This window comes from Molothrus aeneus, chromosome 1, assembly GCF_037042795.1.
Source record: "Molothrus aeneus isolate 106 chromosome 1, BPBGC_Maene_1.0, whole genome shotgun sequence".
Classification (NCBI taxonomy): domain Eukaryota; kingdom Metazoa; phylum Chordata; class Aves; order Passeriformes; family Icteridae; genus Molothrus; species Molothrus aeneus.
Window position 1 is genome coordinate 59,490,512 of NC_089646.1, and position 25,187 is coordinate 59,515,698.

A 25,187-nucleotide genomic window follows, 5' to 3' on the forward strand; every position below is an offset into this window, starting at 1 on the left:
CCTTGAATTAAATTCACTTCACTTAAAATGTGTCTGTAGCTACATAATGCTGTGGGTGTGCTAACTAACCCATTCACTTCATTTTGCTTTGTTTTAAAAATCCTCACCTGAGCCACAAACTCTTGAGAAGGAGTAGGTGCCAGCAGGATGGTAACAGACAGGATTTTGCTTCTCAGAGTGGTCCCAGGTTTAACAGTCACTGGACACAATATGCAGCTTCCCAATGCCTGGTGCCAGCCAGGGCACCATCCCTGCTCTGACTCAGAGGTGGGAGTACTCCAGTCTAAAATCACCAAAGGCAACAGCAACTCGCAAAATACTTCCCCAAGCCAAGGGGTGAAAGCCAGTGCCAGCTGTGAGCTCACCAGCACCGCTCCCCAGCATCATTTGCTTGCCAATCTTCTGCGGCATATTTAGCTTGCCAGGCGCGCCGGCTCATCCCACTCTCCAAACGTTTAGCAATCAGAAACAGTGATAGCTTGGAGCTGCCATGGCAGCCAAACACCCAAACAGGCAAAAGCAAAATGTGAGAGGGAGGAATATTGTGTTACCAGGCTCATGAGCTTTCACAGGCAACTTGAAGCACTCCAAACCATATAATTCCTAAGTGCAGCAAGGAAGGTGCTGCCATTCCACAGAAGGAAATCCACAGGAAATCCTACTGGCTGAAATACGCCTGGGAGATGGCACATGGGAGCTTCCAGTGAGCAAGTCCCATACATGATTCAGAGATTATAAGGAGCAAGTGGTAGACAGAACTGCTGCCACAGGCAGCCCCCAGCACACACCAGGCTTGCCTTTGCATGGGTCAGTATGAGCTCCTGAGGCAGCCTGCTGTGCTCAGCTCTGCCTGCCCCTCCCCATGCTCAGGTTTGGGAGAGAAAAGCAATCTCATACAGCAGTGGCACTGAGCACAGTGCCAGCTCCTCAGCTGTACATGGGGCCCTCTCCAGCTACACAGAAAAGTCACCAGACTGGAGGAGCTAAGGAAAAAATTGGCTCTGAAGCTTGGGCTTCATGTCATACCCATGAGAGATTCCTGCCCTCCTATGCTACTGCTCTCCTCATCCAGCATGCTTGCCTCAGAAACCTTTGACCCTCAGACATTCCACCTCTTAAAAGAAGAGATGGATCAGCAGCAAGGAAGCTAATATTGCCTGGGAAAGATAGATATACCTGCTTCAGCTGCAGAGAAAGCAACCTCCTGGCAATTTTGCTTGGGAACCATGCCATGAACAGTGGATGTTTTTTGGATTTACTTCTCATCTGCCTTAGCATGCCCAACAGATTTGTGGAGGTATTAATGTGAGAACATCACCTACTTTGGGAAGCAATATGCCAACGAGAGGGGGTTTGAAACAAAGAGAGAAAAACTGAGAGAGGAGAGAGACCTCATCCATATTCTCCTCTTGTTGAAGATAAAGGGGGAAGAGTTTTAACAACAGCAGAATGAAAGCAAGTTTCCCCAAAGTTCCGACATAAGAAAGACCTTAGGGTCAGCATGGGAAAAATGTAACAGAAAAGGGTAGTACAAGAGGTCAAAGCAGTTTTATGAGCGTTTTCCCTGAGTCAACAGAAAAGAAAACACCAGAAATATTAAAGAGCAAAAAGCTTGATCCAAAATCTCTCTCCTGAAGACACTCAGATTCTGTTTGAGCTTACATCTGGGTTTGAACTTCAAAACTTGGGCTCCTTTCTGTGTAACCCAGTGGGATGAATCAAACCTGATCTGAACCATCTGGAAACCTGTTGATGCTTCAGAGATGCATTTTTCAGGTTGTGCCAGTCACCAATTTAACAGAAAATACTCCCTAGATTTCCTTCTCTTCCATTTATTTATACATACATTTGTTTTTCAGGTACTTCTTTATTTGTAAGTACTTACTATTTGTCTTACAAAAATTATTTATAAACACTTCTTTTCTTTTTGGAAGTACTTTTAATTCATCCATCTACTCAACTCTCGTCTAAGTCAGAGCTTTTATGCATTTCTTCAAACAGATAATTGGCCATGATGGCAATATCAGCACAGAAAAACTTTTTCTGCATCTCTTTATGTTTCTGTTCTTTTCGGAGAAACGGATGTTTGGGTTGTAATAAAAGGACTGAAAAATACATTAATCCTTATTAAGCCGGTAGAGCCAATTGACAGGGCTGGGACTGTCTGCTTCCTCTGCCCTCCCTTCATGGCCTTCCGTAATTTCCTCTCCTCTCCTTTCCTCTCCTCTCTTCTGACACTTGTTTGTGTTTGGAAGCAGCATGCTCCCTCCTGACAGACTGGGACAGGGGCTGAGAGGGGAAATGTCTGGACACATTTAGTCCAATTAAATGTTGGCATCACATTCAGTCTTTCCAAAATGCACGTAAGAAACTTTAAGTGCCAAGCTGGCCATTGCAAATTGATACCTCCCCATTTGCATTTCCTTGCATCTAGCCACAAACAGAGAAGGCATTAATTGTAAACAAGCATGTCTGCCATATGCCCCTCTTTAATATCATTCACAAATGTTCTGCTAAAACCTTTCAACTTCCAGCAGACAGCTTCCATAATCCCATGTCACTGACAAGTTCTGGCAGAGCTTAAGTGTTTGCTGCTGACAACTTCCCTCACTTTCCTTTTCCAGCTGTGGCAGCAGCACACATTTACACAGCAGCATTCTCTGCCCAGCGTCATCCCAGCCTCCCACCGTTCCTTCTACAGACATGTTTGCAAACAGGAGCTTACAGTAAATAAACAAACATGCACAGCCCTGCACATGTGGTCTGTACATCATCTCGAGCCATTGGGGCTTTCAACAAGCCACTGCTCCCACAGCAAGGCTTGTGGCACGAGCCCAAGCTGTGCGAGCATGGCAGCAGTGCCCCGGCATCCATGGGTTCTGTGGCATCCGGGCAGCGATGAAACCTGGGCTCTGCTGCACACAGGGACACAGCCCTGATGGGCAGCATTGGGAGTTTAACTGCTGGGTGAGAAAGCAGCAGCTGGGTAGGGACAGGCACTGTCTCCCACTCTCTCCCACTACTTATTCTTTTTTTTGTTTTAAACAACCAAATCTTGTTCCTCATACTCCTGAGCAAAGACCTTTAAAAATGAATGACACTACTCATATAAACGAATTAAGGGTCAGTTTAGAGTGTTATTAAATTAAATGCTTTATACAGAGTAACTAAAGAGCTTGGTGGAATTCATGAAACTAGATTCAGATCTCAGATGCTTTTCAGAGCAGCTGGAAGGGTTTTAGAAACTGAACAGAAAAACTCTAAAAGCCTTTGCTCAGAACTCACTGCAACATCCAAACGAGCAACATACTTCTACATCACTGCTACAGCTCTGCACTCCAACATGCATTCACAGATCTGATTAGATCCAACTGCCAGTTAAGAACTAAATGTACTGAGGCACGTCCCCAGCTGATTTCAGTATAAACTGAATAAACAGTATAAAGTCTGAAGTGTGACTGCACAAGTCGGTCCATGGTCACCACTGAACAGCTGAACACTCGCTGAGCCCTAAACAGACAGAGCAGCAATCCACCCTGTATTCACATTGCTCTTGCATTGTTTTCACCAAAAGCTTGGTCCACCCAGTTTAAAATGCGGTCTAAGGAGTGGTCACATGCAGGAATTTCTGAGGACAGGGAAAATCTCCCGTTACTTTTTGGTTTTAGAGAAGAAACAGCGCTCACCACAGAGCACTGAGATAAACAACCTGTGCTGCTGGTTACACGTTTGGTACCTGCACAATGGGGTGCCCCCCCGCAGATGCTTTCACAGCCCCTCGACTGCCTTCTGTCTCGTAATGAGCTCGGTGGTGAGATTTCGGCTGCACTTCGATGCGCAGTTCGTAAGGTCCTGAGTGAGATGGCAGCTGCCAATCCAGAGCAGGCAGGGATGGGCTACAATGGAAAGGAAAACAGATTAAAAATTAACATCAAGTACACTATCACAAACCACAAGCAACCAGCACTATTACTTTAGACACCTAGTCTCGTAGTTCATCCTTCACCATCTTACAGTTAAAATTTAATCGATAAGGATAATGTCATGACATAAGTAATTTAGAAGGTATTGGCTATTTTAGGAAGATTTATGGGTCGAGCATATCTGTTGGCCCAGATGCTATCTAATTTGTATCCAAAAGAGAAAATTTTTAAGACACAGATTACAAATATTATATATTTGTATATATATAATATATATATACAAATATTATATATACTAATTCTCAAAGCAAAATAAAAAGGCAGAAAGACATGGGGAGTTTTAGGAAGATGATTTCTGCTGTGAAAGTGAATGCCAAACTAGTTTGGCATTTAATGAATCTAATGGGTTTCAACAAATCTTCTCTGTTTACAGGGGGTAGAAAGATGAAGGAAAAGCTATTTCCCTGCTTCACTCCCAACACAAAGCATGTCTGAGAGCCTCGAAGCAAAGCTGATCTCTTTTGGGTTAATACACTGCAAAGGAGAAAACTCTGAAGTCAGAACTTGCTTATGAATCCTATTGATGGTGATGAGCAAGCCTGCAGAACATGCAGCTCACTCTTCTGGCTCAACACTGACTCTACAATTAACTAAAATACTAAAATACCAAGCACCTATTCCCATCAAGCAGCCTGACAGCATTCAATGCTGGGAGAATGAGATTCTTAGAAACCCTCTTCCAGTATAAAACCACACTTGAAAATAGCTGGGAGACCTCTAAGAAATGCCAAGTTGATGCTTTGAAAGAAAAGAAACAAGGACAGTAGAAACAGCAGCTGTGAGACAGACTTACTAACCTTTAAATTGAAGTAAATAAGCTTTACAATTAAAACACTAATTTCATGTCCACTCTATATTCTCTCCTTTGGTGAATTTTCTTCACTGAGTGTCCTTCAAAAGTCTTTGAAAGTAGTTAAACAGCCCAACTGCAACACCCTTCCCTGCCCTTTCATATGAAACTTTATTTTCTCTCCCATCAGCCTGGAGAAGACAACCAGCAAGCAGAAAATCGTGGCCCTTTGTAGGTGCCATGGACCAGGGGTCCCTGGCACTGTGAGAGGACTTGTGCCACCACAGCCTGCAGGTAAGGGCTCACCAGCTCTCCCCAGCCTGCTGGGGAGGCTGGGAACTGGGGATTTACTGGATCCTTGCCTCACTACTGCAGCCCAGGAGCAAGGACAGTCTGAGCAGCAGGATCACAGATGAAATCTTTCCTTTCCCTGTGAGCTGCCTGAAGGGGAAGGGATGTGCAAGAGCTTCCACACTGGATGCATATACTGCAAACACTTGTTCAGCTGGAGGCTGGATACTCCATGTTACCATCCCAGTGATCCACACTCAGTGCACTTGTATATTCCACAGGCACTACAGCTCTCAGCAGCCCTGCTGGCTCCACTGCAGGACAGGACTTCTACCACTAGCACAGGCACTTTTGTGCTTTGCCTTCTGGGTTTTTGAGTGCTTACCCAGCCCTGTACCACAGGCATATTGAACTCACATCTGTTACTGCCTGTGTGCGTATGCACTGCTGAGACTTCAGGCGGTGCTATGTTTCCCTACATTATCCTTCTTCATTTTTGACAAGTCTGAGCCACGTATCTGCATGCCTATGGACACACATTATACACATTACAGGGGTCAGCTGGAGCCACCAAGTCCCAGCCTGGTGAGGACCAGGATCACCTTTGCTCTCCCTGGGCACCTCCTGCTATTCCAGGACAGCTCAGTGGCAAGTTGCAGGCTCCAAACATCAAGGTATTCTGTTCTCCAGCCTTCAGGACATGGAGCCAAACAACAGAGAGAAAGGGAAGTATCCATCATCCCAGCTTACCCTAAGGGGAAGTTTATCTGAAAGAAAGTTGTCTCTGCAGGTTCTGAGCTTCCATGAACATCTGGAGTCAGGAGAAGCCAGGGGGGCACCCTCTCCACTGACAAGATCCTGAAAGGGACAAACTCTGAATTTCCCTTCTACCCCTTCACACATGGAAGCCCCTGCCTCAGCTACAGGCAGGATGTTGCACCTTCTGAGCTCCTGTGCAAGCCTTTCCCCCAGAATGGCCAGGGCTCATACAAGGAATGAGGAGACAGCAGAAAATTACGGACAGGTGGCCACTGTATGTAGCCAGTGCTCTTTGCGTAGCACTTTAGGTACACATATTTTAGTCTGAAAATAAAAATCTGGATGAAGCATATTTGAGTAATAATAAATGACAAGGAGTAGAGCAAAACAGCTGTGTCTCTCCTGGTGATGATCAGCACACATTTTTAAACAGATGTTTCTGGTTTTAAGTAAATTCTCACTTGATGGATTTTTTTTCTGAGGATACAACATCTATCAGATTAGAAATTTTTAACACTTAAAAAGGAGAACTCTGACTGACAGCATGTAGTCCTCAAGTGAAGAGGGTTGTTTTTTTTAAGATACATAGAAGTCATAGTTTTGTAATTAATGACATCTCTTTGAAAGAAAAGAACCAAAGAAGAAACACACAACCTCCCCTTTTCAAATCAGCACCTGAAAATGTTAGTATAATTAAGTTGTAAAATTCATGTTCTCAAATAAAGTATGAAAACAAAAATATCGTTTGCTGTTAGCCTCAAATCTACAATCAAAATTCCAAAGCACCACCTGCCCAATTATAAATTGACAATTAATGGGAGTTTTCCGGATAGAGGAAGCAAAGTGATGCATTTAGCAGTGTCATGGACTGGGGCTGTCAGAGCTATTTCCTGTTAGGTTATCTTCATCATGCACTTAATTTTCTGCAGCTAAACATGGTTAAAGGAAAAAGCCACCAAACAAATGGTGCAGTAGTAAAATCAAATCTGGTTGCTGCAAATATTAATTTGAAAAGGTCCAAACTACCTCATCAAGCCAGTGTCATGTGGAGGTTAGAAGAGCCCCACCATAGCAGTCAAGAAGAGGAATTAAAGGTCTTCATGCAGTCAAATACACATCAGTCTTTTTTCCTCAGATGATATTTTCCACCAGCTGAAAACCTGTCCCATTTCTTTCTGTGCCCTAATAAATCTCACTGTAGTCCTCCTAAATGCTGCAATGAGGTGTGGTTACTTCAAGGCAGGTTCACAAAAGCTGGTGCTAGGCTGTAGCAAACTGGCTCAATATAACTCTGTCCTACATAAATCAGATTAAAAACCAGATGAATAGTGATTTATTTTGCATACACCAGATACACAATATGATTAAATCAAAAACAGATTATCCAGTCTGGCTGACTTCTGCCTTTAGCAGAAAGATTTATCAAGTTACAAAAAAAAAAAAAAAAAAAAAACAGAAAAAAAAAAAAGAAAGGTACTAAGCAGCCCACTGGAATATATACAGGGAGGAAACAAAGCTAAAAACTTCTGCTAAACTTTTTAAAGATGTTTAAGCTCCATTTTCACATGGCTGCTATCCATTTGGGAATTAAATTATAATTACACTTTCTAAGCTACTAGCCCAAGGCCACTGGAAAAAGAGATTCACAAACATTTTTGTCCCAAACTGCAGAAAGTACAAGAACAACTGCCAGTCTCACCCTGGGACTATCCCTGTTCTTGGACAAACACTGCAGCACAGAGTCATCTACCCCAGATAGCTGCCTGAGAGTGGCATGAACCACTGCCTAGAAGGAGAAGATGCTCAGTGTCTTTCAGCACCCAAAGTTAAGTGAGTGACCTAGAAGGAGTACAGCTGAGACTGGATGCCCTGTGCTAAACTTATTTTTTTCTGACAAGGAGTTTTCCTATAGAAACAAAAACACAAAATAGAAAAACCACAGGGCTGCTGAAACTTTTACCAAGCTGCTAGCTTGAACCTGCTCCAACTCTGCACCAAATGCAATTATGGTTACAATTTATTATTTATTACTCATCTCACATTGAAGTGGATGCCTGTGAAAGATCCTTGTGTGTGATTTTGAAAGAGTAAGAAAACAACGGTGATGGCTACGTGTCCACCAACTCGACTGTGGTCAGAAAAATACACCTGCTTTATATTTCACCTGTGACTTAACACGGGCAGATTTTACTCTCTCTTTTTTTTGAATTTCCTGTCTGACAATTGAGCAATCTGGCTGTGGGCTGTTAAAATAGATGCTGTGTCCCACCCTACACTTGGCTGAATTTTGCTGGCATGTGGAGCAAGTAGCTCCTCTCTGAAGTGCATGAGGCACCCTGGAATTCCTCATGCTGAAGTCTGAAAACATGAGTCATCGTCATTCTCCCACATAATACTTCACCCTTCTGTCCTAAAAATTCACACTCAGAGATTGGTTTGCATGGGAAGTTTCACATTTGATGGCTTAGAGAAATGACAAGAAACTATTGCTGCAGGAATGGAGATAACAAGTGGCTGGCATCACGTTTCTGCTTATTCTGAATTTAGAATCCTAGGGTGTCAAAAGAGCTGGTGAAGGAAGGCCATTAATAAGATGCTCACAGGGTTGTTTGAATGAACTAAAAAACAGTTGGGAGAAAGCGTGGGGAAGATTAAATCAAACAAACAAAAATATATCAGTTTACTGAGACAGGCTTCCAAGTAGTCTTCAGCCTTATGGTGCAGCAACCAAATGTAATAAAAAGTCACTGCTATGTGATGGCAAAACAAACATCACAAGTTGAATGTATCCAAACATTCCTATTCAACAGGAATATAGCAGAAAAGAAAAATAGATTAGCGGCATTTTGGGCTCTGCCCTGTCCACTTCCCAGCGCCAGCCCCTCAATTAACACTAATGAGTCCCAGGAGATGGTCACTGCCACACAGCCACAAGTTCCCACTTCACTGAGTCTTGCCCAGACAGCCCTGCCTTTGCTTTGTCTGTGGAACTTCCTCTCGCCTGCCATAAACACACAAGTTCGCCAGGGATGCACAGGTCAGCAAATGTGGTGCGGCTGCACCACTCACTATCTCATCTCATCTTAAGATTGCTGGTACCTTTTTCTTGAGAAATTCAACTTTTCCCAAGTAGGGTTGCCCTCTATTTCATGATCTGAAACAAAACACCTCTGCAAAAACAAAAACCAAAACCAACCAAACAAAAAACTCCCGCAAAATCAAAAGCATCTGAAAGGTCTGCAAATGAATTTTTCTTCTTTTGAAAGAAAGAAGAAAAATTTCTGCAACATTTTAAAGTCATAGTTTGTAATCATAGTTTGTTTGATACATCATTTGTAAAATTTGGGGCCTCAACTTTTGCATGCTTGAGTTTAATTCGGTCAGAGTCCCAAAAGTAGAATCCAAAAAATCCACAAAAAAAACCCAAAAAGCTCACTGATGCAGACAAAAGTCAAATGTGCTTTTTGCAACTTGCAGAGAGGTATCCAACCATACATTCTCTAGGTACAGACTTCAGTCTCCATATGTAAAACTACATAACCACGTGCCTGTGAGGTGAAAAACATATATGCATATTTTTGAGGTTGAAAAAGAGACGGCAGCTAAAGAAAATGTGGCTTTTGACTGTTAAAAAACAATAAACTGTGGAAGTAAACACCATAGGGAGCTTTTAAAAGTCACCTGTTATACCTGCAATCTCCTTTGGGTGTGGTAGACCTCATATATGCCATACACCCAACCAGCAAACCCAACCATTTCTCCTTCTCTTGAAAAACAATACATTTAGTGCAAGCTCAAGTGTTAAAGGCCAACAGACTCCTTGGATTAAATTGATTACACTTGATATAAATACAATGCACTACTTTTCGAAGAGTAAGAAACTGCCTCTGAGAAATCTCAGTTTGTGTTTAATCAAATACAGGAGGTGAAGAGGAAGTCATATAAAATGTGCAAGATATTTAGAAACATGGCACTTTGGTGAGTGACTATACTTTTTGTTGTGATATCGGGTGATTTAGGACCTGCTTATGAGCAGGTGCAGAATACAAAAAATGGGATTTCAGTTTGGAAGTAGTCACTAACAGTGCCCCCATAGCCGAGGGCAGAGTCCAGTCCTGTACTTCCATTTTGGTTTTGGCATTTTTGCCCACAAGACATCCTGCATTACATAGCACTTAGGAGAGATGGCAAAATGGCATAGAAGGAACACCACTGACACACCAAGGGTTTGAGAAACACAGAGCCTCCTCTGCTTGTACAGTAACTGCCCAATAGAGTAATTCTCTTAAAATTATTTCCTACAGTAAGTCTAAGAGAGATACTACAGACAGAAACGAGCTGCATTTGAATGAGACAGCACAATGCACAAATACTAAAATAAAAAAAATATGTTGGAAATAAAACTGAAAGAGAGCTTCACAAAGACCATCTCTTGACTCTGCACCATGATTTACCTCCAGGGCTTTTTGAGGCAGACTGGTATATTTAGATAACTATTTTGGTCTAGAAAAGGTGTGATTCCCATTGTTACCTCACTGCTTGCTCCAGTGCTTCCCCTGGAATGTCTGCTTGGTCTTTAAATATTTTCTACATCCAAAGATTTGGTGCAAGGCCTTGGGCTGCAACCAAAGGACTGCAGCCAAATCTCAGCCAGCCCTGGGTTAACCCGTGTAGCTCAATCCTCAGCTGTGAGGTCAGCCTCTATCCTGCCACCCTGTCCTGAGATCCTCTGCACCCTCGAGTCCCGTGCAGGAACAGTCCCATGATCATAGTCTGAAAAGGAGATGTGTGAGCCCAGATCTGCATCACAGAGCCCACAGCCTGGGGACTGGGCTGAGCATCCGAGCTCACGAAACACATAAAGACTCAATTTCTGTTAAGGCAGGCATTATTGTAGTCTCATTATATACTCTTATTATTCCCCTGCTCCAGGATTTGAAAAGCCTAAAGCAGACTGAACTTTAATTATGAAAAATTAAAAACATCATCAATTTTAGTAACAATAGCAAAAAGCAGTTTCCTTTTAAGACTGATGCCCACTATAAAACCTTGGGAACAGAGACAGCACTCAGCCGATGGTGTGCCTGCTCCCTCCTGCTACCAAAGAGATGGGAATGCAAGAGAGGGAGGGAAAGGTGTCAGTGATTTTCCAAGGCATGCTGGCTTTTGATGAAAACTGTACTGCATATTCAGGAAGGGACAGAGGAGGTAATCAAATCTGGTTATCTCAAAATCATTATGACTGGGTAGATTTCGGAGCCTGAGTTGTTTGTTGGAATCCACCCCTCCAGTCCTCGCGTTTGAAATAGAACAGATGTGTAACATAACAGGAAAAAAATCCAGCTCTGTTGTGACAAATTCTTAACCAATTTTTTGGAAAGATTTAAAATAACAGTTTCTGTTGCGTAGGCTGTGATCCTGTTGACGTCCGTGCTCACTTGTCCAGTACTTTCATATACATAAAATGAGAGGTATTTTTGGTGGAAGGAAGCACTGTCAGTGTATCTGATTGGTAAAATAACTTAAAAATCACATTTCAACAGTAACTTCCAACTGCCCTAGAGCACGAGTTAATGAGATCACATGGAAACATATTGCAAACCAGGAAACATATTTTATACAAGACCAAAACAGTGGAAAAAATGTTAAATACACAACATAGTGGTGCTTCGTTCTGTGCACTTCACCTTTCTTGTTTGTGTTAGCGCACATGCACGCCGGGTGCCTCCTGACGGAGCACGGCACAGCGCCTACGGCCGCTTGCTGCAACGGAAAGATAAAAGCCTGTTTGGGCAAACTGTCCTATTCCTGCCCTTGAAGTCATCGACAAAAAGCTGCCCCTGACACAACAGCTGAGGGTCAGCCTCTCTGATGAACATGGGCTACTTGGCACTGCAGTGGGGGAACATAAAAGGCTTTTTCTAAATAAATGGGAAGGCTCTGAAGGATTTGCCTGGTGTTAGAAGTCTCCACCCCAGCTCTGAAAGATGAGTGCCTAACTCTGGGTGGCCAGATCCAAAGGGGTTGCTGCGTTTGAGCCAGGGTCTTGAAAGGAGCTTGGCAATGCAGAGGAGAATGAGAATGATGAGGAAGGGGAGTGTGCTGCAACATTAAGAGCCATGGACCACTCCACCTCAGTTTCAGGAGACAGCACAAGGCAGAGAGGTGCTGGCTGAAAAAAGGTGAGACTGACAAGGCTGAAAACCAGGAAATGCATTGCTAACTAAAACACTTCAGCTACACACTTACTGCTTTCATTTTGAGAAAGGCAGCTTCACTGTAAAGAGCAAGAAGCCAGGTGTGCTTGGGGAGGAGGAGGAAAGGGAGTGACCATCAGAATCAGGGACTAGGAACAGCCTACAAGCCCTTGGAAAGCTAACTATTTTCCTGCACCACATGCCTCGTACAGAAGAGTCCAAAATAAAGTCTATATCTACGACAGAAAGAAAATGCAATGAATGTAATTAAGATTTCAGCTATATGGTACTGCTTCCTACCCGGAGCCCTGTTGTGATAAATAAATTTGATTAACAGATTGAACCACCAGCAGTTGAAAAATTAGTTTTTCTTCTTTAAACAGAAGTAGCAGGGAAGACAAAAAAAAAAAAAAAACAACAGAGAATCACTGTCCAGTAGAGACAGAAGAATATTGATAGACAGCCTTCAGATGAGCTGAAATAATTTCAGATAAGCTGAAATAATTCACAAAAGAACCATCTTCTTAATTAACTTTTATTCACTGTGCAAAAAGCATAAATGTAAAAGGCCCTGCAACAATCACCATAATGAAATCATATGCTTGTCCAGCAATATAAAAATACTGAGACATAATAAACTTCAAGTAAAGCCACAGGTTTGTTGGCACGAAATTGTCCTGCTCCCTGAGCTTCTGAATGCCTGATTTCCAGACTTCCCAGCCTGGGGCTCACCCCCAGGAAAGTGGATAACTGGTTACAACCTATGCATAGCCAGCTCCTAGAACAGCCTCTTTCACCCTTCAAGGCTTGACCCGTGGTTACACCACACCAACAACAGAGGCAGTGTCACAAGCCACAGTTAAGTGGAGTGAGTGGATGGGCAGATTTGGCAGGAAATGAGACAGGAAGGAAAGGAAAAGGAGGAAACAAAAGCATACAATAAAGATACTACTGGGATTGTCTTCTAAGTCGGGGTTCCTTACCTCATGTAGGATGTTGGAGATAGAGGCTTTGGTTTGGCCCACTGATAAGGATGCTGTGGCACAGACAAGTACTGCTCACAGAAGTTTCCTTTCCTGATGTGCTGGAAGCTGGAGAAGTCTTCTGGTGACAAATCAGCAGCTGGCGATATGGTCCCATGATCTTCGCCAGCCGGCTCAGTTTTGAGAGTCATGGATGGGGTGTGATCAATGGTGGTCTTCCTTGACTTGATGGGAATCCCATCGTTCATATCGATGGTGCTGTCAGTGGTGAGGGCGTTGATGGCAGCGACAATGGCGGAGCTGGTGTACTGGTTTGTGTTCCCCAGCCACGTGTCATCTGTGACACTCACCCGTGGTGAGTTTTGCGGAGAAGGAGTGGGGGAGTGGTGTGGGGAATAGGAAGTCTGCCGGCCATTGAGGCTGTACTTCCTTTTGTTGCAGGGAGACGGAGGCCTGGAGTTGCGAGCCCCCAGCCAGTTCTCCTCTGTGATGCTTGTTCTGGGAGACGTCGATGGAGAGTGCCTTGGGGAACTGAGCAAAGTACAGGCCACCATGGTGCGCTGGTAGCCCTCCTCTGTGTCAGTGGTCTTTGGAGACACACACGGGGACTGCCACGGAGAGGTCTGAGGTGAAGTGTATGGATATGAGTAGTTGGACTCATAGGAAGACGCTTCAGAGTTGCAGCTTCTGGAAGACAAACTACTCGCTGGACTGAGGCAGGACGGGTCTCTGTATGCCTCGATGTTCGGCAAGTTCAAAGTGGCAGTGGAAGGCGACCGCTTGGCGTTAGGGATGGCCTCCTCCACCTCATCATGGAAAAACTGGTTGTTGTTATGATGCAATCCCATGTAAGACGTGATCTCAATTCTGGGGCTCTCCAGCGCTGGAGCCCCATTAGGTCTCATGTTTGGCGGCAGGTAGTACTCGGAGGCTCCACTGTCAATGTGTCCTCCATATCCAGAGGGATGGTTTGTCGATGGGACAACTGAAATGACGGGATTTGATGTCTGCAGGCCATGACATGGAGTTGACAATGAGGAATGTGCCACATTTAGAGGCAAGCCAGCATTTACATTTGAAGATGCATAATTATAGTGTTCTGGAAGAAACAAACAAACAACAAAGAATGACATGAGTTGCTGCACAAATATACTTACTTAGTAACATACCCAGCTGAAATGGTGGGACATGGCACAACACACAAAAGCACAGCTCTCCTCAACAGCACAGCCCACAGGTGTGCCATGTTGGGCAAGAGGCTGCAGACTAGCATCCTTGAAAATGCCACTAACTGAACAGAACAAGACAAGATATCTTGGAATGGGGAATCTACGCAGACAGAGCTGGTCTTGAGAACATGGTTCCTAGGTGAACCTTCAAAGCAAAATAACTGAGTCATCAAACAACATTGCTTCAGGATTCTGGGAGACTGCAGCATTCAGAGATGCAGCTGAAGAGATGTGTTTTTACATAAGTGAGCCTAACTCCCTCCCTGAAAAGTTGGAATACACAAAAAACTGGACAAAAAAACAAAAGTGGAGGCAGATTAAAGCAACGAAAAAGATCAACTGCATTCTGTTAAAAAAATTATACACAATTGAAATTTCCATTACAGCAAGTTTCCAACTGGTTCCAGTTAACTAGGATTTTGGAAAAAGATGGATCTATTGATCTGCTCTGGTTTCTGGGACCACTTATCCTCCAGCCCAACTGGCAGAGGCCAGGTGAAGGATAAACATGGATGTCTCACTACTCAGCGACAGCTGAAATTCCACTGAAATTGCTGGTTATTGCACACGCCACATCGAGCGCTGCCAGCAGCGTGCTCTGGGCCAGCTCTCCAACCATTTAACAGTGCCGGGAGTATAAAAGCAAAAGCAGAGCTGCACAGCCAGTGTGGAAAACCTGGAAAGTGACAGATCACATCACAGCCTTGTGCCAATGAGCTCCCTGACCAAGCACAAGGAACAATGTGCCCTTTGCATGCCTCCATCCCTGTAGAGCAGCATCCCTGTGGACCAGCGTTTCAAAACTGGTCCACATGGCATTATCTCTGCCTCACCTTGCTGTCTGCCTTCTGAAGGCACTCCTTCAGCTCTGCTCCCTTGTCCCAGGGATGTATAAGTGACTCTTTTTGCCACCCAGAGATATTGGTGGGCTGCCCATGGGGGAAATAGGCAGCCCTCTACCAAGGACAACATGCCCCTGGTGCTCTGAGCTGTGGTGGGATGAGGAATCATCACCTCTATTCTTCCTGATATAGGGAAGCTCTGTGTCACCGGGACATATGAACCAGACACGTAAGCCCTAACACCAGTATCTCTTACTTTACTGGAAAAAGAGAGCAAAATCTTTGTATCAGGGACAATGACTGCTGAACTCTGAGTCTGGGTAAGGCTGGTGTACAGGTTCCTCTCAGAAGTCTGGAAATGCACCCAGCTCCAGCCCCAGGCTGTGCTTGCAATGCATCAGCCTTCCCTGAGGTTTATTATGGCAGCAGCATCACTTTCCTGCAGGACAGAGGGAAACTCTACATGCCTCATGGCCACAGCCAGTCCACATGGGAAACCTGTCACTTTCTATCCCAGGAGGCAAGTTCCCTTGGCAGTCATCTTGCGCACCTTCCATCGGAAGATATGGAAAGGCTGTGTTAATTACTGCAGCTGCTATTCCAGAGGCAACCAGGGAGCTCTGCAAATGCAAACGAGCCTCCAAGCTGGTAACCAGCACAGCCAGCTATTCTCTTTCTCTTGTTTATCAGCTCAGCCCTCTCTAGTGTCATCCACCTGTGATCCCACGCTCACCTTTCTCTCTGGCAACGACTCCAAGGCAAGGTACTTAGGAAAAATTAATGTGCTATGGCAGCTTCACAGCAGCTCCAGCTGATGCATGTCATAGCAAGTAACAGTTGGGAATGATGAGCAATAACACCTTTTGAACTTGCTCTCTAGTCTGCCCTCAGATACTGGCCATTTGCTCAGGAAGGGTCATTAAATTACATTGCAGTGTGCCACAAATAACACTGGATTATTCAAAACATGCTGCAGCTTCACGCTCTATTCAAACAACCAGGGAAGCAGGAAATACAGCAAAAGAGGTGCTACTTGACAAAATCTAACTGCATTGGTCACACCAAGGGGCAGATCTGCCACGGGGATCAGAATTCCCTCCTTCCAAAATCAGTTCTGTTTTGTTGCTGCCCTGCCACTTGGCCGCACCACCCAGTGTCACCACAACCACCACCACTTCCCTCCCTCCTACCCGTCATGGAAAAAACCCCTGACATGGTACAGCTGTAGTAAGACCTTATCTGTTTCAGAAACTAGCTCAGAGAAAGGGTCTAGAGTAGTGCCTTCAGGGCAGCTTCAGCCCCTTCACTGCTTCCTCCAGCTCCAGAGGAAGGTGATGTCCATATCCACTCTGCTGCTGGGACACTGGCTATGCTCTTCTTCCACATACCCTTCCACAGCCTCCTGCTCTGGCATACAGCTGGAAGGCACTGGTGACATGGCACAGCTGGGAACCACTCCCAGCCAGTCCCTACCACGCACCATGCAGCCAGACAGTCCAGGCAGGAGACTGGGGGCTCAGCAGTCTGCCCCAGCTCTGCACCCACCAGGTGGGCTTTGCCTCTGCTGACTGCAGAATCAGTACTCTTAGATCTTGTATTAAAAATAAATAGGTAAACAAACAAAATAACAGGGACAAGTACTGTGAGCCCAGCAGTTTGCTCAAATTCTAATGCATGACTGGGGTGAATTCAAACACTGCAGTCTGCTGGAGATCTGCAGCCCAGACTCAATAGGCAATACAAAGCTCAGATGAGCCTTTGGAATCCAGTTTAAAAAAAAAATTAAAAGACAGCTCAAGTGCTATAAGCAAGTTCCTTATTTCACATGACAAGGAATAGCCACTTTTAGAAATATTATGCTTTTTTTTTTAAGCCAACTTTTAAAGGCCCAAGAAAAATAACACCATACAATTCATAGTTTGTGTACAATAGTACACAAAATAAAAAGATGCAAAATCCAAAGCCTTCCAAACATATTTAGGTATCTTAAAATTACAGGCATCATGTAGAAAATATGTCTACCAAATATAAAAGTCTCAAAGCCAGAACTAGGAACAAGACAGAGACCTTGGTTTGTGGGCTAAAAACCCCCAGCTAAAATTTCTGAAATAAGCTCATTCTCCAAAACTTCCATATTTACAAAATTCATCAAACACACATCCATAGTCAGCATTTATAACATGCTGATGTTTTCCTCACCAGGGTGAATGAGACAGGTAGAAATAAAATCCTGCATCACATAATGTAGCTATGTAGGATATTTTGACAGTCCTGATGCAGATGAAAGGCAGGTAATGCCTGTGCCGTGGTGTCACTATTATGACTGTGATTCACAGAGGCACCCAGGACCAGTGTACAGACACATTCAATAGGGTATTTTAATATCCTGGGCCAAACCCCAGTATGAGATAGACCAGTGCAGGTTTGCATCAGTTCTGCTCCAACAAATCCACACTTATGGTAAGTATAACTAGGACAAACAATTGGACCCTTTTGAGTTGTGAGCACACCTCCACATATTACGTTTCCCTTTGTAGCAGTTAAAAAGCTCCTTCTTTTCCTCTAGTTATTTCACAGTAAGTGAGTTATTTCACAGCAAGTTTTATTCCTTTCTATCATTAATGGTCGGATCCTGCAAGGCACTGAGCACCATCATTTTTTATTTACATATTTCAAATAGGAATGCTGAACACCTGCAGCTTGTAGGGTGTTTAGAGAAGATGAGGGCTGTCTTACATTGCTCAAGATGAAGCCACATCTATGTCTGTGTTTAAATTACTTTCAAAATTGCCTAATGGAGTTAGGTACTTTTCTCACACTAGGACTTTGACATTAATTTGCTTAGGCCCCTCCACTTTAGACACTCAGGTGTCTAACCACTAGAACGCTTATCTGAAAAGCTTGGTGTGAAACTCTAAAAACTGCCTTCTTCTAAAAACTAGAAGCTCATAACAACTATTTGGACGCCGACATTCTCCCAGAGAGGTGGGCAACTGGGGAGAGCTAGGAAGGTGCAAACACCTTCGCTCATATCCTGGTAGGCTGCCAGGATTTGCAAACCTACTAGAATTTACAGGCAAAAAGATAAGGCACAGAGCAAACACAGCCCTACTCTGAGGCAGTGTTAAGTCATCCACTTGTACAAGAGCTCTTTACGGTGACCCGCTATCACCGACACTGCAGCGAGTTAACCACGCACCAGGAAGCGGCAACCTTCTGTCTCTGCCAGTTCCAGCCTTGTTTGCCTCATTTCCACCTCAAGCATTGCTTAAAGCCATAAAAACAGACATCCGGACCGAGACACCAGAGTTGGAAACAGTTGTGATGCGTGACAAATTCACGCCCGTTATTTTTATTTGCGGATGACCTTCAAGCTAAACCCTAAGTCCGGCTCACGGGGGGATGGGGAAAGCGGGCTCAAGTGAGTTCTCAACCAGGCCATCTCTGTCACGGGCAAGACCCAAACCCAGCCGGGGAAGCCGTGCGAGAGGTCAGCGCGGGGGTCCGGACATCTCAAACAACTCCAAACTTCTAAAAACTCTGCACGGCGGCCCCCCTGGATCGTCTCCCCCTGCACCTCGTTCGGCTGCTGCCACGGACCCGCCAGAGGAGCGCCTGCCGCCCGGTCAGGACTCCATCCCGGTCGCCGCGGCCCCACTCGCCGCTTCCCGGCGCGGCTGAGGCTACGAGCGCTGCCCGGGACCGGGCAGATCTGTCCGGGCGGGATTGCTGGCTCCCCCTCCCCGCGAAGTGAGGTAGCCTTTTCCCCTCCCGAACGGGGCAGCGCAAGGAGGGCTCCCCGCAGCATCCCGCCGCCAGCGCTCCCGGAGATATCCCGGCCGCCCTACCGCGACCCACCTCCACCCTCATCGCTGTGCTTGAACTCGAAGAGGAAATCGAAGTCAAACTCCTGCTCGGCCTCCACGCCCGTCATGGCTCCCGCCGCGACCCCCGCCACGTTCCGGCACCCTGGCAGGGGTGGTGGCGCAGCCGCGGCCCGCCCCGTCGCGCCCGGACACCTGCTGCCGGCGGGCCGGGCTGCGCGGAGCCCCGGCACGGCGTGGGACGGCTGCGCTCGGTAACGTGATCTCGGCCCCGACGGGCGGCCTGTCTCGCTGCCGCCGCCGCCTCCGATCCGCCCTCCCGCGCGCTGTTGATGTTTCCGGGTGGATGCAAACAACCGCGGTGCCCGGCCCCCCCGCACCCTCCCGCCGGGGCTCTGCCCCTGCAGCGCAGCCCGTGATCCGCGGGGAGCCCTCGACCCATCCGGGGCACCCGGCACCGGGGGAGACCCAGACCGCCGAGAACTCGCCGTGGGCGGGATGGGGAGCCCGGGGATGGGCAGGGAGGGAGTTCACCTGCTCCCGACCGGCGGTAACAGCGGGGTCCGGAGCGGCTCCTTCCGCGCTTCAGCGGGAGGGAAGTGGGGAGGGAGGGCTGCTCAGCCCACTCAAGGGGGACACCGGCGTGTCCCCTCTTCGCTGACGACTGATAAAGTTTCTTCCACGGATGCCCACCACGCCGCGTCTGTGAGCCAAGAGGCTCCGCTTTCATTTATTTATTATTAATATCACTTAGTCGCAGCACCCACTAGTGCCAGCTGCTATAAAAAGCGCAGTAAAGCGGGACTCGGAACGCTGCCGGCCGCCTCCGTGCGCCGGAGAGGGAAAGGTCCTCTCCGGGCCGCCGCCACACACCGGGAGGGCACCTGCAAAGGGCTCCGGTGGCTGTGCTTACAGGACTCTGCCCGGCCTGTCTCTCTTCCCGCTCGTACGGGATACAAATTAGGGGAAAAGTAAATTAAGACTTTCTTTATGTTTCGAGGTGCTTTCCTGTCATGTTACACCGGGCCCTTCTAAAGATCCCCTCCAGGCAAAGGAGTGTCCGCCCCAGCAGCTCGGCTCGGCTCGGCTCCTCAGTTGCCGAAGCTTCAGGTCGGGTTTCAAAAGGAACAGTTTTTTAAAGCAGTTTTGGAAATAGTATTCTCTTATAAACCACTTTAGGTTTATAAGAGAATACTATTCAGGGAATACCATTTTCCAGGCTTGCGACCGAAATCTCCATTCTAAATTGCCAGGAAAACACATTTTTTTCCATCTGAGCCCATTATTCTTTTCCCCCTCCTCCGGGAACGAGCCTCCTCGCAGGCTGGGTTCTCGCAGGAGCCGAGCTGTGCTTCGCCCTGAAGGGGCCGTGAGTGCTGAAATGCCGGGGCTGACCCACCCGAGTGTGCTGAAGGCCTTGGCAGCAGGGAAACCGCTCCCCCTGCGCCTGCCCCGACCGTGGTCGCCCCGGGGCGCCGACTCAGGCCGCGCCGCAGGGAGGAGCGGCCCGCTTCAGCCGTGCACGCCCCTCAGCCTTTGCCCCGGCAGCGGGCACGGATGTGCCTCCTGTCCCCCTCCCTGCCCAGGGCCTACAGGCGGGACAGCCGCCAGGCCCCCGGTTCCACCAGTGTCAACCCTCCCTGACGCTACTCTGCTCCAGACGCCCATCTCCTGGAGTGCCCCGGCAGGGAGGAGAGGAGAAGCTCCCAAGTACCTGCTGCCCTCGATCCTTCGTCTCTCCCCCATGTGGTACCTGCAAGACTGGTGAATTGTCCCACACTATTTACAGACGGCTTGATTTGTCAGTGACATTAGTATTAGTGCTGTCAATGAAATATTTCGATTGGCACCCTTCCCTTGGAGAAAGAGGAAAAATGTGCCATGAAAATGTTAGAAACGAAGTGACACCACATGTGCGGACAGATTAACAGTGGCCCTCCAGCTAACAGTCCAGTTCGAAACAGTGTCATTGAACTGAGGAGAGAGAAACGAGCTATGGGGAAGCAGTGCGGCCTGGCAAGGCCATTTCCGTGTCACCAGCCGCCCTTGCACACCCACGGACCGATCTACCAGCTCAGCCACTGCCCACCCAGCCTCTCCTTGGAGTTAATTGGACTTGTTCCAACTCCATAAAGCGGGCCAACAAGGGATGCATCAGATGGTCTGCTTCAGCTGCAGCCCCCCAGCCTGAAGTGAAATGTAACTTGTCCATGGCATTAAACCTGGCATAAACACTGGCATTTTCAAAGGTAAAGGACACCACACCTTGCTACCACCCAAAGAAAAAAACGAGGTCCTCCCAGTGGGACTCTTTGCACATTTCTTCCCAGATTAAACAAGAAATAAAGTATTTTCTTTGATTGTTGTAGTTTGGCAATCAAATGGCACCTTAATTTGCAGGCAGCAATCCTGACGTGCAGGGCTCCCCTACGTGTTTCCTGGATTGGGTCACTCCTTCTGGCTGGACTAATTTTCTTAGTCCCTTACAAAATACACCACACCACTGGGGAAGAGAACTATTGATGAGGGTTAGCACATTTTAACATAGGCATCAGAAATGCCACAGAAATAAAGCCTCTTCCTTTACAAGGGGCTGAAGAATGCTTTTTATGTCAGCTGCCTCTGGATGTAATTTTTACAAACGGTGTATTCAGTGCCCTTGGAGCCCAGGGCATTGGAAGAGCTGTGCGTGCAGCCCACGGATGTCTGAGTGTGCGACTGGCACGCCAGTCATTTCTATTAAATACAGTATAATTAACTTCCATCCCAAAAGGCTCTCCACTTCGCAAGCGGAGCCACAGTCAAAGCCGCGCTTGTAGATTTCGCACTGGCAGAATCTTGTCAACTGCAATGAACCCCAAGGGTGAAAACAGCTGTGTAAAAATAAATATTAAAAAAAAAAAAAGAAAAAAAAAAAAAAAAAGAGAAAGAGAGAGAGACGGGTCTTGAGCTCCCTTCCAGCTTTCCGGGGACAAACCCGGGGAATGGAGTCCCGTTGTCCCACGCTGCAGAAAGAACGCGGCGGACATGGACAACCCCCCCACTTCGCCTCTTCACAACTTTCTCTGCCCGGGACCTGCGAGCTCGCTGCGCCCTGCCCGAGCCCCAGCAGCAGCCGCTGCAAAGCGGCGGCACCACTGTATAGGGAGGAAACTTGTGAGCCGGGGAAAGCGGGAAGGGAGCGGGGAGCCGTCGGGCCCGCAGCGGGGAGCCGGGATCTGCCCCACACCTGCCGCGGCGCGGAGGCGATGCCCGGCGGGAATGCCTGCGAGGTCCCGCTGCCGGGGCCGAAAGGAGCCGTAAGTAGCGGCAAGGTCCGAAAGTTTCGGCGGTAGGTGGATGGCGATGCTCCGGGGGGAGAACAGTGTCTCGATTGGCAAGAGGGGAGGGCGAAGTCAGCCAGACGCTACCCATGGCAGGGGCCAAGTTCAGCCCGGAGGAGCTGCGCGCGTCCTGAGCTCCGCTCCCACCATCTGTCCGTCTAGAAACTTTGCCACTGTGTTTTCAGGGCGCTTTTCGCAACAGGAGTAGAGAAAGAAGCTGTGATTCAGAGCTGGGATAGAAGGGCAAGCGCTCCCCCGGAGCCGGGACGCCGGCGGCAGCGCGCCCGCCCGCCGGGGGCGCGGAGTAAGCGGGGCGGCGGAGCCCCGCAGCGCGGCCGCGGCGTGCCCGCCTGTCTCGGTGTGCCAGGAGCGCCTGTACGGCGCCTGGCACTGCCCGGGACTCCTTCCTTTTCCCGAGGACGTGACTGCCTGCAACGATGGACTGTATACTGACCTCCCCCAAATCAAACCCCGGGATGGGGAGGGAATCCCCGAGCGTGCGCCCCTGACAGGATCCCAGGCGCACTCGTAGCCCCTCCGGCAGCGGGCCCGGGCCCAGGACCGGCGGGAAGCGGCCGGGAGCAGCGGCGCGGCCGCGGTGGCGCCCTGCGAGAGGCGAAAGAGACACCTATTGGCAAGCGGCCGCCGGCGAGGCTCCGGGCCGCCGCGGGGAAACACCGGGGGACACCGCCGCCCGCCCGCCCTCCGCCCCCCGCAGCGCCGCCCGTTACCTTCCTCAGCCGCCTTCATGGTGCTGCCGAGCGGGCGGGCGCCGTCCTGCGGGGCCGCCGCCGGCCTCTCTCTCCCGCTGGATGGGTCCCGCGACGGCGGCGCGGCGGCGGCCGGCGGGGCAGCGCTTGGCATCCACCCGGCGGGGCGGCCAAGCCCGGCGCCGCGCCCTGGGCCACTGCCGGCCCCTCGTCGCCTGGCCCGCCTGTCCCGCGCCCCCCCGCCCGCCTTCACGACCCGGTGACCGGGACCGCGCCGCCCCCGGCGTGGTAGCCGCTCCCGCGGAGGCACAGGAGCTCGCCGCCGCCTCCCCCCCGGGGACGGGGCATGGAGAGGAGGGCGGGTGTGCGTGGGGACTTCGGAGGCACTGCCCGCGCTGAGGCGGCGGGACGGGGCGGCGGGCGCTGCCGCCCGCGGAGAGCTGAAGCCAGGGGACGGGGGCAGTGAGTGTGCGGAGCGGGGAAGTCTCGCTCTGACGCAGGGCTGCACGCCCGGCGCCGCCTTTTTAAAGCTGGAAAACACCCCCCCCCCCCCCCCCCCGCCCCCCCCAACCTCCCTTCCCCTCCCGGCCCCTCTCCCCGCCCCGGCCCCGTGATGTCAGCCGGGCCCCGGCCCCGCCGCCGGCGGGCGGCCAGCGGGAGGCGGGCACCGGCGGGCACTGACGGGCCCCGGCCGCCCGCCCCTCCACGGGGCACGGCGCCCGCCCAGCCCCGGCCCCGCCGCCACCGCCCGCGGGGTCCCCTCAGCCTGCGGGAGCCGGGTGCCCTCCTGCGGGAGAACGGGCGGCGCGCCGGGGTGGCAAAGTGAAGGTGGGGAAAGAAGGTAGACCGGGGAGCGAAAGAGGCAGGCAGGGAGAGGGAAAAAGAAAGGAAAAAAAAAAAAAAAAAAAAGGCGAGGCAGCCTCGCATGCTGAAATCATTATGTAAAAAATCGCAGGCTTCCCCCGCTGTGGAAATTTGGAAAAGAGCATCAACTGGCAGGCGAGAGAAAGGAAAATCCCATTCTGCTAAATTACTAACAGACCCGCAGACTCGGTTTCAGTCGCTCCAGATTTATTATTATTGTTTATTATTATTCTGTAAATATCTCAGCAACACAGTTGTGTCTCATCACTTCGTAGCAGGGAGAAGAAGAGATTTCCATCCCACTGCGACTCCTCCTCCCACCTCCCATCTCCGGGATACCCCGTCCCGGCCCCCGACGCGGCCGTGATACCCCGGCCGAGGCGGGAGCCTCCCGGACGGGAGCTGCTGAGAGGGGCCGCGCCGCCCCCACTCCCAGCCCTGCTCCCCCTCATCCCCCGCTCCCTCTCCGTCCTCCCTCTGCCCCCACAGCTGGCAGGAGGGAATCAAACTTTTGGAATGGGACATGAGGGCCAGTTGGGCTAGTTTTGAGCATATATCTGGTGTGTGAAGAAAAAAAAAATCATAAATCTAGTCCCTGACACCCATGTGTGGTTGGAAATAAACCCAGTATAAAAGAAATCTTGTCTGCTTCTAGGGAACGGGAGCCCGCGGCTGGTTCTTCGGGGCGGGCTCCTCCACTGAAGAGCGGCGGAAGACGGTGCCCTGCAAGGAGCGCGCCCGGCGGGGAGCGCAGCACCCTCCATCGACCTCGCCGTTCCGTCGGGTGGGGAAACCCCAAAACCTGAACCAAGAGGGCGATACTTTTCTTTCAAGGAAAAGAGAACGGGAGAACAGAGGGGGGAAGCCCTCAGCCCGCAGCGGCCTTTCGGAGCCTCCCCTCAAGCACGCGGCGCGCGGCACCCGGACGTGGCGCACGCGAGACGCCGGGGCGCCGCCAGGGGGCACCGCGGGGCGGGGAGGGCGCGGGGCGGCGCTGAGGGCACCTCCCCCGTGCCCCCGACGGGGCAGCGCTCGGGGGCCCGCGGTGCCCGGGCCCGCGCCCACCGGCGCGGCTGCCGGGGCTGCCCGGCGTGGGGGGAGGAGGGGGGAAGATCCCGGCTGCTTCCCGGGAGGCTGGGGCGGGGGCGGGCGAGAGCCGCGCTGCTCTCGACGGGACTCTCCTGCCGTCCCCCGCCCCCCCGCCCGGTCTCCGCCGAAATGACGGAATCCCCCGTCTGTTTCCTCCTGTTTAATGCCGTTGCCCGGACCACCGTGGCGCCGCTCCAAGGCCCCGCCAGCCGGCGCGGGCAGCCGGCGGCGGCGGCGCAGCGCGGGCCCCGCTGCAGCCCCCGACTCCCGCCCCGGCCCCGCCGCCACTCCCGGCCCCGCCGC

At 49.5% G+C, this 25,187-nt stretch overlaps 1 protein-coding gene across 1 annotated transcript in view; it reads right to left on the reverse strand.

The window, feature by feature from the left end:
• NFATC1 (nuclear factor of activated T cells 1) overlaps positions 1–22,974 on the reverse strand; it is a 109,576-nt gene extending 86,602 nt beyond the window's left edge. Inside the window, exons 1-3 of the mRNA XM_066545047.1 lie at positions 22,953–22,974; positions 13,004–14,102; positions 3,737–3,896 (exon numbers count right to left, since the gene is read on the reverse strand). Of these exons, the coding sequence (XP_066401144.1) occupies positions 3,737–3,896; positions 13,004–14,102; positions 22,953–22,971 (1,278 nt within the window). The 5' untranslated portion in view covers positions 22,972–22,974. The remainder of the gene's footprint in view (positions 1–3,736; positions 3,897–13,003; positions 14,103–22,952) is intronic.
• Positions 22,975–25,187: the final 2,213 nt, after the last annotated feature.